The 13,967-nt window shown below is 46.4% G+C and overlaps 1 protein-coding gene across 4 annotated transcripts in view; it reads right to left on the reverse strand.

Annotated features, from left to right (window-relative positions):
* Positions 1-13,967, reverse strand: part of SHLD1 (shieldin complex subunit 1) — a 91,144-nt gene that overhangs the window by 17,388 nt on the left and 59,789 nt on the right. For 2 of the 4 annotated variants that reach the window (XM_084624018.1, XM_084624017.1), the window contains exon 5: positions 1,746-7,548. In XM_084624018.1, coding sequence (XP_084480144.1) covers positions 7,037-7,548 — 512 coding nt within the window. In that variant the 3' untranslated portion in view covers positions 1,746-7,036. The other 2 variants (XM_084624016.1, XM_084624015.1) reach the window with 2 other exon arrangements.

Below are 13,967 nucleotides of genomic sequence, written 5' to 3' on the forward strand. Positions count from 1 at the left end.
AATCCACATTTAAGGGATAGCAAACCAATAGGCAATAATGTGGGTCTGTGTGAAGGGTGCTAAGCCATGCCTTCTGGGCAAGGGGAGCAGAGCACAGCACAGGAACCGTTCCACCTACACTATGGGGAGAGAGGTGGTCTGGGAAGGGAAGATCTTACGTGGTGGTGTTTGGGTTTACAGACTGACACGCACCTCCAAGGGCTGCTGCAGAAGATCTGATGCATTTTTCAAGAGCAGGCTTCCCTAGGGATCCAGTTGGTACTGTCACAAAAGCAGTTGCTTGAGAGCCATTTGCAATAAACTGGGGAGGGGGATAAGAAGCTGTTTCCTTTGCATTCTTTAGCCCCATCTCAAGCCAGTGTTAGAGACTGACAAAAAGAAGCCTCTGAACCATCCAAATGGGCATGCTTTGTGTCCCTGACCCTGCACAGCTGTAGGGCTGAGGGAACATTGACTATGAGAGCCAGTGAGCTAAGCATAGGGCTCGAAGCCATGAAACCTGGGTGGCCAAATTGGGACTGACGTGTAGTGTGAGCTGTGGCAAGTGGGATGAAGGCCAGATCCAGCACACTGATGCTCAACTCCGAGGGGGCAGGCAAGAGCAGGGCAGGATGATCTGCTGTTGCTCAAAGCTTCCTATGACGCACAGGCTCCTTAGCAAAGGGTCCCCTGTTCTTTGCAAACAACTCTTGGCTCAGATCTAACAAACTCACCACACCACACACATGTCTTGCAGTATATATGTCCATAAAGAGTAGCACATGAAGTATATATAGAAAGATCATAACTTGTCAAAATTCATAATCCATTCAAGATGTATGCATGGGTAATAGTTAAGGAATAATGGAAGTATATTGAAAGTATGCATTATGGTCCTGGAGCAAATCTATTCAGGGAGTTCTAGGATCCAGACAGGCCAGCAGAGACCATGGTTGAGCCAGCTCTCAAGAGGAGGGATGTGGTCTGCTCTATGCCAGGGGTGCAGGTCTCTAGGATGACGTATCCCAGCGTGGGCTGAGTTTGCGGGGAAGAGCCTGCACCTTTGCAGAGCCTAACCAACATAGCCATTGATTCTGGTAAAAGGGCAGAAGTCTTCTTCCAGGCTCAACCATGCCCCTCTACTACTCACCACCTCTCCACAAGGGTGGCCTTGCAGTTGAGCTCCCCAAACTCCCCCAGAGGCTGCATTCCCCTCAGTATCTTCCTGCCTCCCCAGCTCCTCCCCACACACTTCTGGCACCACAGGCTGCTTGTTCTGGGGAAGGGGAAAGGTTGGTGTGCACCCGACGACCGGCTGAGCTGGGCCGTGGGGCCAGACTCAGGCAGACATGCCAGGAATTGGTGCTGCCGGAGGGGCCATTCCACTGAGGCTACTTCTGCCCAGTGGCCTTTCTGCAGCTCTGCTGAGGAGTAGGAGGTGACACAGTTCTCAGGGTACCCAGGACTATGTCACCTTATTACCTCTAGCATGAGGGAGCTTTGCCCATGCCTCACTGGGTGTCAGCTGCCTAACACCACCAGCCTTTTAGCCACCCACACACTCTCTCCTCTGGGCTATGCCAGCCCTGTCTTTGACTTGCAGTTAAGAACAGGTGCACCCAAGTTCCTGGGTCCCTTTGAAGCTGTTCCTGTGATATCCAGCCCTGACACGGGCTAATCAGGGAAATCCCAGATCTTCTGCCCTCAAAGGTGTAGTGTACTCCAGTAAACCACCTTCTCCTGTATACCATAGCACTTGTAATAAAACAAAAGAAAGCTTAGGAAAGGATAAAAGATACTACTAGAAAAAAGAGAGTGATGGAAACAAATGGTTACAATACAAAACAAACTGATAAAATGTGAACCTGGATCTCCACTGTATGAAGTTACCTTTCCTAGCTAATAAAGTTGGTTCCCCTGCCCCAAAGTCCAGTCTGTTGCAGAGCTAGCTGGTTTCACAGGAACCAGGATCAATTTTTCATTAGAAGACGCCCACTCCTCAAGATTCAGAGTGGTAGCAGTGTTAGTCTGTATCAGGAAAAACAATGAGGATCCCTGGTGGCACCTTAGAGACTAACACATTTATTTGGGCATAAGCTTTCGTGGGCTAGAACACACTTCATCAGATGCATGGAGTGGAAAATACGGTAGCAGGTATAAATACACAGCACATGAAAAGATGGGAGTCCCATATCAATGGGACTATTGGAGTCAAGGTGTCAGAATTCAGCCCTACGTAAAACTCCCCACTATTTTTTTTCATCAAGTGTTTTTATTTCAAAAACAACAACAAACCCAGAACATTTTAATTTGGTAAATATGAAAACTGCTTAGTTCATTCCATGTAACTCATCCTATATTTGCAAATTAGTTTGTAAAAATTCAGATGCTGACCTCAATTAGACCAGATGTGCTGTTGCTTGCAAGTGATATTTATTATTGCAATATCTCTCTAGCACCATAAAATGCCAGATAGTGCTTAATTTGTAATTAAAGAGGTTCTGGGGGTCAAGCGATTTTTTACATTCATAACTGATGGAGCAAGCCCAGAGATGCCGGGGCTATGAACTGCTTAGCCTAGAGGTGCTGGGGCTCAGCCCTGGCATAAATTAAGCACTGATTCCATTTCCTTAAAGTGTTGAAAGCAGTCATTTTTTTGCTTAAACCCCTTGACAAAGGGGAGGGATATACTTGTTTCCCAATTTCTTGAATAAGAAACAGCAGATAGATGTTTATCAGGAAATGAGTAATGCAAACGATCTGGCTTTTTAGCAGAGGTGGAAGCATATACAGTAGGTTCCAGAATAGGTTTGTAAAAAATTAATTGGCAGTGCGTGGAGAAAGAATGATGTAGCGTTTGTTCACTGTGGAGATCTTTTTTCATTTAATAAAAATGACTGAATTAGAGAGAACTGATGTAAACACCTCTTAACAGCAAGTGTCTCTGCAGATACTGAACACTGCACCTTAAAGTGGGGACAGGCAGATATTTAAGGCTGAAAGGGCCAGATTTTCAACAGTGGAATTTTCAAAAGCACCTAAACAACTGAGGCGTCTACTTCCTATTGATTTCAACGGGACCTAAGTGCCTAACCTGCTTAAGCACCTTTGAACATCCCAGTAGGTGTCTAAAGACTTCTGAAAATCTGATCCAAAGTTGTTAGGGGGCGTGTGTGTGGTGGTGGTGATGCTCTTTTTAGAATTTACAAATGCTAACACTAGAGATCTTTTCATGAAGTAAAAAGAGAAGAAAAAACAGCAAAAACTGTTTTCACCCCACTTCCCCAAAAATTTCTCCTGCCGGGTTTGCAATCCAAATATTCCAGCATTTTGCCAGAGCTTCAGAACCAGACATTGAAAACTGCTGAGAAACAGAAGTGAAATGGACTCGTTGAATTGCTGAATGAATGTGTATAGAGCAAGCAAACAGCATAAATTGTGAAAACCGAGGCCTTTTCTACACTTAAAACACTGCAGCGGTGCAGCTACGCCACCGTAGCACTTCCATGAAGAAGCTACCTACGCTGACAGCAGGCAGGTTTCAGAGTGGTAGCCGTGTTAGTCTGTCTGATGAAGTGGGTTCTAGCCCACGAAAGCTTATGCCCAAATTTGTTAGTCTCTAAGGTGCCACAAGGACTCCTTGTTGTTTTTACTGACAGGAGGGGTTCTCCCATGGGCATAGGTACTTAACCTTCCGGAGATGCAGGAGCTAGGTCGACAGGAGAATTCTCCCATCAACTAGCGCTGTCTACAAGTGGGGTTAGGTCGGTTTAACTGTATTGTTCAGGGGTGTAGATTTTTCACACTCCTCAGAAACATGGTTACACTGACCTAATTTCCTGGCGTAGAGGAGGCCTAAGGCTATATCTACCCTGCATCAGGGGTGTGACTGCAGCATGTGTAGACATACCAGAGCTAGCTTTGATCTCTGTATCTCAAGTAACAATAGCAGCGAAGCTCAGGCTAGTTGATCCTGGGTGGGCGTGTACCGTCTGTGCTGTGTTGCTGTGGTTTCACTGCTGTTGTTAGTCAAGATACTTAAGCGAGCTTTGATCTAGCTATGTCTACACATGCTGCAGTCTCACCTCTGATTGCAGTGCAGACCTACCCTAGGTCAAACCTGTGGTGTTAATGAGCTAGGTAAGGTGATAGTTTTTCACCTGCGTGTCCCCTTTAAATAATTAAAAACATAATGTTTAAAAAATTAAGACTACAGTGACTGAATAAAAGAAACCTAAATGACTGAGCTAGGAAAGGAAGCGCTGTTTGATCCTGGCTAAACATCATTTCACAGGGCACAGCTCGTACCAGAGCTGCTTCAGTCTGACTGACAGCTGCATCGGAGACAGAGATCAAACTAAAGCTATTTGCTGTCTCAGCATGTTTCCAACAAAGGTTTAGGTGGAGGGCCTGATCCTGCATTCCTTGTGCACCTTGGGCCTTATCCTTCTCAATCACTTCAACGTAACTGCATAGATTGCCTATGGAGTTACTCCTGCTTTTCACCAGTGCCAGGGAGAAGACAACTGGTCTCTTAGAACTCCCACTGACATCAGGATCAGGCCCAGTGTGTTATAAAAACTGCATGTGGAAGGCTGCAACCAGTGATATGAAATAGGGTTGTCCCTCTTCCCCCTCCCCCCCCGTGATTGCTTTCAATCACCTTCCAGTGTAACTAGACAAACAATCAACAATGAAAAAGTAATAATGGGCCAAATCCTGAAGTCCGTAACTTAGTCACAGCTCTCAGTGAAGCCAACAGGCATTTTGCCTGAGTAAAACCGTAGTAGTAAAGGGATCAGGACAGACAGAATAACAGCCCACAGAGAAATAGATGAACTGCTGTAACCAGCTGTCAACTGCTTATCAGCTGTTAATACAGTAACAAAAACCACACCAAAACAGAAGTATATAGAAAAAATATTCTAAAGTACAATTCCCTCCTATCAGTCAACATACCAGGAAAGTAATCTCGAGGCATTCTTTATAGGAGTGACAAAGAATAACATCAACGAATGGGCTGTATGTGAGATATAAATATTAACTCACTCAAATCCTAAGATGGCGTAAAGGGACACAGCCTCTTTGATGTTAATGGACAGATCAAGCTGTGGAGAAATCAGTGCAGGTCGATGGAGCTACGGTGAATTGTACCAGCTCTTTTGTTTAAAATGGCTGAAATCCTTGAGCTTGGTCGTCTGCTTCCCACAGCAATTTAACAGCAAAGCAGCAGACATATGCTTTGCACAGGAGCCTTCACTATGAAGAACACATCCCTGGAGTCCCATTTCCTGAGCATCTCAGACATACTAATACCTCTCAACCCTTAAATATTTTTCAGGTTGTCTCTCTACAGTCCATACGGAGGGCGGGGTGGGAGGTTGGGGATTTCCTGTCTGGTGATAGCTCCCTTGAGCTATAAGCATCAGCATGAGGTTGCTAATGCTACAAGCCATCCAGAGGTAGCATTTCTAGCTCTCACTTTTTCCAAGTGGTGTATCAAGGTCTCCATCACATTTTTAACACATAGTTTAAGCCAGTGCATTTACAGACACCTTCTTGAAAGGTGAATGGGGAAATAACTGGTATGAAGCCAATTAATTTTCAATTAGCATCTCTAAGACACAGACATATTCTCAAGAGTAAATCCATACTCTCAGGAGTAAATCCATCTATGCCAATGGCGTTAAACTGGTGTGAGATCACAACCAGGTTTTTTCTCTCGTGGACACACAGTGGACACAGTTGTCAGTCTGTTCAGGGAAGGAGGTTGCATAATGGTTTTATATAAATATTCTTTTGTTTCTGCAGAATATCAGACTAGGTACAGTATGATGTTTCTATGACAGGCTATTTTTAATTACTTTGATGGACAATATCTGTCTTTAAGCATTTTTTCAATGTTTATCCATTTAAATTTGTACTGAATGCATCCGATGAAGTGAGCTGTAGCTCACGAAAGCTTATGCTCAAATAAATTTGTTCGTCTCTAAGGTGCCACAAGTCCTCCTTTTCTTTTTGTTAAATTTGTACAGTTGCAGGAAATTATGGTCTGGGGATCAGACAATAATTGACAGACATTGAGATTAAAAAAAAGTAAAAATGTAAAAAACGTAATCACCAAAACTCAAATGGTCAGCATCACATGTCAAAATATACACAGTAAATATCCTCAGAGCAAACTAAGTTCTCAGGCAAAGAAAAATGCTGCTTATCTGTAAATGTCAATGATTGATGAAAATATTTTTTGCATGGTGAAACTGACATCTGCCAATACAAATCTAATTATTCCAAGCCTACACACCCTGTAAAGATATCTGCTTAGGCTTGTGCACTCCATATCCTGTTTGTTGCAGTAAATGGGACTTACAAACATTGGAACAAGTATAAAAGGGATAGGTCTCAGTGCGGGGGGTTCAGGCAGGTTAAGCAGCCCTGGTTGCTGGAAATCTTAGATGATACAGAGATAAGGGCTTGATATCCAAATGGTGGTGGTAGAGAGCCTTGTCATTATGGGCCACACTGACACACTAACTCTCACTGAATAGCATCGCATTCTGTGAATAGCCCTATGGAAATAAATGGGAGCTACTTGAGGAGTAAGATTCACTGAGTATGAAGGTAGCAGGATCTAGCTCTGTATAAGCACCCCCTAGCATCGGAGTATGGAGAGACCTTTGGGCAGTTTCAGAGAAGGGCATGTCTTCTAGCCCATGATCACAGGGTGAGCTTTAGGATAATCACAACAGTTGGAACTGGAGAACAAGTCCATTAAGCACCAGAGTCACCGCTCAGATGCTGGGAAACAAGTTCAATACATATGTGAAATTCACGCTGGAGTCTGGGGGCAGGAGAGAAGATGTAACGGGTGATTTTGCAGTTTAAGTGGCATGTTTCTCCAACTCTGGGAGGCTCAAGGAAGGATTGACCTTTCCTGAGGCAGAGCTGTACCTATTCAGAGCAGGAGCTAAATACCACAAGGTGCCCTCTCCTAAAAGAGGCATCAAAACCAAATAAACAGCTTGCTCACCTGTCCCTGAGCCCCATACATCAGGCCCTATGATTTCATCACATTCTTTTTTAAGAGAAATTGGAGGACATCATCTGACAGTCCCGGTGTTCGCTGTCCTCCTTCCAATGCAACTTCTCCATTAGCTGGTGCTGAGAAACAAGCATTGCTGGCATGGTTTGGAAAGACCTTACACCCATCTCTGTTCAAGACCATCTGGGCCATGTGGAGACTGCACAAGGAATATTTTCTTCCTTCCTTGTTTGCCAGGTCCTGAATTTTGAGAGAGAGCCATTCTGAAGCTGAATTGTATGTGGGATCCCCTCTGCCGGGCTGCAGCTGACAATATGTTTCATAGAAGCTATCTAGAGACTTTCTAATGCTGATATCTTCTGTGCCCTCTTGTTCATATGTCCAAGAGGATGGAATCCCACTAGGTTCAGCAGGTTGAAAGGGCTCTGCAGGCAGGTGATGTCTAGGATTTGCTTCCTCACCGTGTCTATGCCAAATGCTCATGCTAGTTGCCTGCTGAGCTTCTTCAGGATCTGGGCGACTAGCACCTGCAAGCAGAGAAACATTGAAATACGTTAGACGTTCAGGAAACAGAGAAACTAGCCACAGGTTGCAACTGATTAATAGAATTGTCCTTGTGGCCTCAGGGGTCACAGCCTCTCTGATTCACTGCTGTCGAGCTAGCAATCTCAGAGCACGGGCTCCCTGAGGCATGGCCTTACAGATCCTAAAATGGAATAGGTGCATTCATCCCTGGGGGGAGGAAAGCTTTAAACACAGACCAGGCCTCCACAACAGGCTGACTAAACAGGTTCCTCAGGAGAGGTCCTGGCCTCACCCCCTCTCCAGCTGGCCCAGTCCACTTTATGGTCTTCCCTGGCTGGATCTTGTCCCCTAATGCTCCTAGAAAGGTGAGGGGGTGGTAGGTAACTTGAGAACTTCCTGCTGCCAATGGCCATAGCCAGGACTGCCTCACTGGAAAGTGAGGGGATCTCAGGATTGCTGCCCTAGGCACAGAGGTGCCGACTTTCTGATTTCCCGGGGAGTGCTTGACCCCCACTCCACCTCTTCCCCCAAGTCCCCACCCTGCCTCTTCCCACCCCCAGTCTACCCCCTTCCCCAAGTGCCCTGCCCTTGCTCCGCCTCTTCCTGCCCTATTCTACCCCTCCCCCCCAGCGCCTCCTGCCTGCCGCTGAACAGCTGATCCTCAGCGGGTAGCCAGCACTGGTGGGGGGAGAGGGAGGAGCTCATCGGCGGGGCCCACCATTTTATTCCCCATGGTTGCTCCAGCCCCAGAGCGCCCACTGAGTCAGCACCTATGCCTAGGCATCTTCATGGCCTAATCTTCTCCACAGCTCACTTTGTTTTTACTTTCTGTTGTTAGCTTTAGAACCGTGTTCCTCACCTTACCCCTCCTGCTTTGTGTAAAGAGTCTGCCTCCCCTGCCTTCTACCAGCACCTTAGCAGAGTGTCTTACTATGGGATTAGGCTTTGTATAGGATTGCCAAGCTCCTCCATCCCGAGCCCCATTCTTCCTGCTCACTCAAACTAAATTCTCCCACCCTGCCTTCATGTGGGACTTTTAATTTGCTTAAGCTCTTGGTTCAGTCTAGTCTACCTCTTGTCCCACTTCCTTACTGATCAACTTTCCTGATGTCATTCAGTTACACGGATCCACTCCTCCTCCCACTGAAATCAACAGGAGTGATCTACAACCAGGCACCTATTATTAATACAGTGTTGACAGTGTTACAGGCACTCTGCAGTTTGTGTGTGAAAACAGGAGAGTTTACAACTGGGCAAATACATCTCACAACCTAAAGAGCCTTCACAGATAGATGGAGACAAAAGGCTCCTCTACTGACACCTCTAACTGCATTCTCCCCTCCATCCCTCCCTTTAAGCTAACTGGCAGAACACCTAAGGCACTGAAAGAAATGAATTTCTAAGGGCTGGCCCAGCTCAGCTGACTTGGGCTCACAGGGCTTGGCCACCGGGGCTGAAGAATTGCTGTGTCAATGTTTCGGCTGAGGCTGGAGCCTGAGCTCTAGGAACCTGCGAGCCTGAATGTCTACACAGCAATTTTTCATCCCTGCGAGCCCAAGCCCCACTATTGTGGGCCGGTCGCGGGTCTTTTATCCCTGTGTAGACATTAGCCAAAGGGCTCCTTTCTGTTCTTCACTCAGAGGCGGTGCCAGGGGCTTCAGATCACGTGGGCAGTCTGCAGAAAGTCAGCAAATAGCTGGGTCTTTTATAACTCATTGGCATGTGAAGTGGTGCACAACCCTTCATTTAAATTAGCGAGCTCGTTCAAAGGGAACTCAGCTCTAATCATAAAGGGCTTTCTTAATATGGGGACATAAAGCATTGTATCCCCAGTCTGTGCTCAGAGAGGCATTAAAATTAAGGTGGCAGAGTAGCTATACTGTATATTGCTTCAAGAGCGCTTCCTCCCCTTACTTTCCATCTTTTGATCTTTCCTTTCAAATTGACTTCACCCTCAATTCTGAGATGAAATAACTTAGCCTTGTCCTGCACAAAGGCATTTCTAATACAGTACAAAGAGAAGCTTATGTGGTTTCCTTTTTACATCAATATATGCCATCACGGTAGCAAATCAAAGCTAATCAAAGACAGCAGGTCCATTTTCCCCTAATAATCCATCAGCCCGGGTATGTGGGTTAGGTCTGCATTGAAGAATCCAGCATCTCCAGTAACTCAGTCAGATGTCACTTGAACTCAGACTCCTGTGGCAGCCTGCAACTCCCCATGCTGCCGTCCCCTGGCTACCTATGACCTGTAGCTTGCCATTAAACTTTGTGAAAAAGCAGCAGTTGCCACTATCTGCAAATACAGAAACCCTGCATGATCCTGTCGGTAAGAGCAAAGTCCCCTTAGCATTGCGTGATCAGAAAGACTTCTGCTGTTATTCCTGTCTCCTGTTTCTAAACAAGCATGATCATATTTGCTGCCTCTTCTTCTTACTTACAACCCAGTGGAGAGGTGACCAGCAAATATTTAAGAGATTTTGTTGTTGTTGTTCTTGACTGAGACAGAAAATACTCATGTAGAGTTACAGGGAGTAACTATACTTTCAGTAGGTGGCCTCTGTCCTCACAATAGTAGTCACAATTGGCCTGATCCAAAGCTCCCTACAGTCAGTGGGAATCACTTAATTGGCTTAAGTGGGAATCTTTCCATTGATTTCAGTAGGCTTTGGATCTGACCTTATGAGACCCCAGCTCAGCACTGGAGTTGCTGCTGACCATGAATGTACAGAATTGCCAACCATGATGCTAGCACAGAGCTGATGGTCACTAGCATGACTGTACCTACCATGCATATGTGACATTACCAATTAAGTATGGAAGTGACCTCTAAATAATTGTGATGACCTCATTCAAGTCTCTGCTCCAGCCTTTAGCTTCTTTTTGCACAAACAACTGAAACCTCTACTCATACATAAGTCCCATCAAAATAACCTTTAGCATCTTCCCCCTTCTCTGGGCTGTTTCACTGCAGGGAGGTGATCACGCTTGGAGACAGAACTCCAAGGGCCAGACCCAAACCTCAGTGAAGCTAACAAGAGATTTTTCCAAATGAAGAGGCATAGTTGCTCATTGTATCAGTACCTTCCACATTATCCTCTTAACTCTCTCTAGCAAGTCCCACCTCAAATTACAGTACAAATAATTCCCATCCCTTAATGCACCAAACCATCCTGAGTGCTATTACTTTTTAGAATTCACACTGGGCAAGCATCTGTCTGAGCTCCTGCGATGACTCCCAAATACTCTCCCCGCAGAGCCACAGCTTAGATGGTCTTTAACAATATGCCTGGGCCTCGCACATCTCCAAAACAAAATTCAATCTGCCATAATGCCACACAACCCCCTCTGTGGATTTAAATCCAGCTGGGCAAATGTTGCCCCCTTCCCTCCTGGAAAGCTCTAGTAAACTGGCTTCCTACAGGTGACTTGCTTAGGAGATGAGGGAAGGAGCCTCTCGGGTGAAAGGCACATGTGGTCATTCTGCAATGGCTCATGAGCTGAATCAATGGCTGGGGCTCCTGTGCCACCTCCCTCCTCGGGGGAGGGAGGGTATGAGGCCAGTGGAACTGAGCCAGCATAAATCCACCCTCTGTCTGCCCCAATAAATCACCCTCTCAGTGAGGCTCCAGAGAGAAGAGAGTGCAGGGGTACTGAGTCCCTGACAGCACGGCTGTACCACAGTGGCTCTGTGGTGCCTAGGCCTCCCCGGGCTGCTCTTGGGGGCAGGGTTTCAACCGTCTGGAATTTCTCAGGTCTTCCACGGAGAGGGTCAATGACCATATGGATGTTACAAGGCTTCAAGGCAGTGGTGGGCAACCTGCGGCCTGTCAGGGTAATCCGCTGGCAGGCTGCCAGACAGTTTGTTTACATCTGGATGGCCACCCGCAGCTGCCAGTGGCTGCGGTTCGCAGGAAGCGGCGCAAGGACGTGCTGGCTACCGCTTCCCGCAGCTCCCATTGGCCAGGAATGGTGAACCGTGGCCACTGGGAGCTGCGGGCAACCATGCAGATATAAACAAACTGGCGGCCCGCCAACGGATTACTCTGACGAGCCGCAGGTTGCCCACCATTGCTTCATGGGGTCTGACCCAAAGCCCACCGAAATCAATGGACAGGTCAGTTAGGTTTCAGCAGATATAGGAGGCTTGGTTCTCAGATGGTGTAAATCCCTGTACCTCCATTTCTCTTCAGCTGAGCTGCACAGACTTGCACCACCTGAGGATCTTGCCCAAATTGTCTTTAAATATCTTCACACGTCTATTTATAACGCAGACTGCATGTGAAAACCCATTGCATGACTCATTGTGCTTTCACCTTCATGACAGATAATCATCAGTAAGAAAGTATATTACTTGATCCGCCTCCACAGTAACTGGAGATGGGCCTTTGTAACTTATTTGCACAAGATGTGGGGGCTGACAACAGGATATTCTGTACGTTTATAAATCCTACGAATAATTTTAAGCCTCCATAATAATAATTTTAAGCCATATTTTACAACTGAGTGTCTGCATGTGAAAAACTGCTTTGGACTTGCGACTCCTTTCAGTGATATAGCAGTGCTGCAGCTTTATTATTTTCACCTCCCCAAATCAGCTTGTGCCACCGTTTGGGAGTTTATAGCCAGGCTAATGGCTCTGCTGAGTAAATACAGTTGGGGCGTAAAATTAGATATTCATCACCAGGGAACAGCAGAGGGAGAGAGCTTGCTGCTCTGCTGACTTGCTGGAGAGAGAGCCTTCTCTGTTCGGGTTGCCTGTGCCTCTCGCAGTTGCTGCTAAAATATCAGGGACGCTGTGGAGTCCATTGCTGGGTGTCCACGTCCTGTCGGTGCAGGGGTTTGGCTGGTGGATCTGTGTAGCTGCTGATGCGACCATGCCTCTTCTGCAGCTGAACCTCTCCCATTACTCTCCTTAATGCTGGTGTAGGTGGAATCCCCAGAGAACGCACCATGGTGTGTAGTTCCCCTGCAAGGGTCTCCCATGTTCTGTCGCCTTCCCTGTGTGACAGAAACGTGCCAGTCCTACTGATGCAGGGCTTTCCATAGCCTGGAAGATGTGTCCCTTTTGTTCTGAATGTATCCAAAGTTAAATACTACAGCAAGGTTTTTGTAAAGAACTGAGTAATATTGTTACGCATTCTATGATAAGAATAACTAAATCTCATGCTTCAGAATATAAACTCTGAGCCCAGTGGCAATTAGAGAAATTGCAAGTGCAGTGGGGGAGGTTTAGGTTGGATATTAGGAAAAACTTTTTCACTAGGAGGGTGGTGAAACACTGGAATGCGTTGCCTAGGGAGGTGGTAGAATCTCCTTCCTTAGAAGTTTTTAAGGTCAGGCTTGACAAAGCCCTGGCTGGGATGATTTAATTGGGGATGGGTCCTGCTTTTGAGCAGGGGGTTGGACTAGATGGACCTGAGGTCCCTTCCAACCCTGATATTCTGAGATTCTATGAAATCTGCGTAGGAACAGCAGTGCAAAAATGGCCAGGTGCATTATGGGCCTGTTCCAAAGTCCTTTGAAGTCAGTGGGGATCTTTTCACCGACACCTATGATTGAGCCCAACTGGAGGTTTTAGAGGCTTGTGTAGTGTCAGCTATTAGCGACGAGTGGAGGAAGGATTCAGGACGTGATGGAGCAGTGGTCCTGGATAAGAGAACAAATCTTGTGTTTCCAAACTAGATAACCCAGGGAACTGCAACACTACATGTGAATTCCAGGGCTAAATTTGGGTATAGCATCACTCAGCTCCATCTATGTATGTTCCCTTTTTGAGGGAAAGGGAGAAAGGGGCAGGCTAGATCCATCAGCACAAGCTCAGGGCTAGAAAAGTGAACCCCCATTACACACGCTATGGCAGGACTGCCCAGGAGGGATAGCTTTAAAATCCAGCTCGGAACTCCACTGGCTGAATCAAGGTGCTGAATCAAGGTGGCCTCATCCCCACCTCTGTTTGGGGTAGGATTGACCGGATCCAAGTGCCCTGACTCTGGGTTGAAGTGGGACTGTGGGCAGCTCGGTGACTTTTCCCCTAGGACTCCTGGTAGATATTACTATTGCCAAGTGCCACCTATAGTTAAAACCTGGTGCAGAGGTCATCATTTGCAGTGCACAACTAGTTTTACTGGTCCTGCAAAACCCAGGAATTATGCTATAGTTTCTGAAGTGCCATCTACCAGCACTTTGTCTATGAACTGTTTACATTATCTATATAGAGAGAGACAGACAAACAGGAATACTTTGGTCCTGTTTCTTCATAAATGTGTAAAAGCAGAGTGGAATGTACCCGCAAAGGATGATTTTCAAAGGCAGTGGGAGTTAGGTGCCCATGAAAATCTCCTCCTTGGTTATTCCCCTTACCCCAGCCTCTGTCTGTCTGTCTGCCTGCCCTTCGGTAGTCGGCTCTTCAGAGCAGG

The sequence above is a fragment of the Lepidochelys olivacea genome, assembly GCF_965140295.1.
Source record: "Lepidochelys olivacea isolate rLepOli2 genome assembly, chromosome: 3".
Taxonomy (NCBI): domain Eukaryota; kingdom Metazoa; phylum Chordata; order Testudines; family Cheloniidae; genus Lepidochelys; species Lepidochelys olivacea.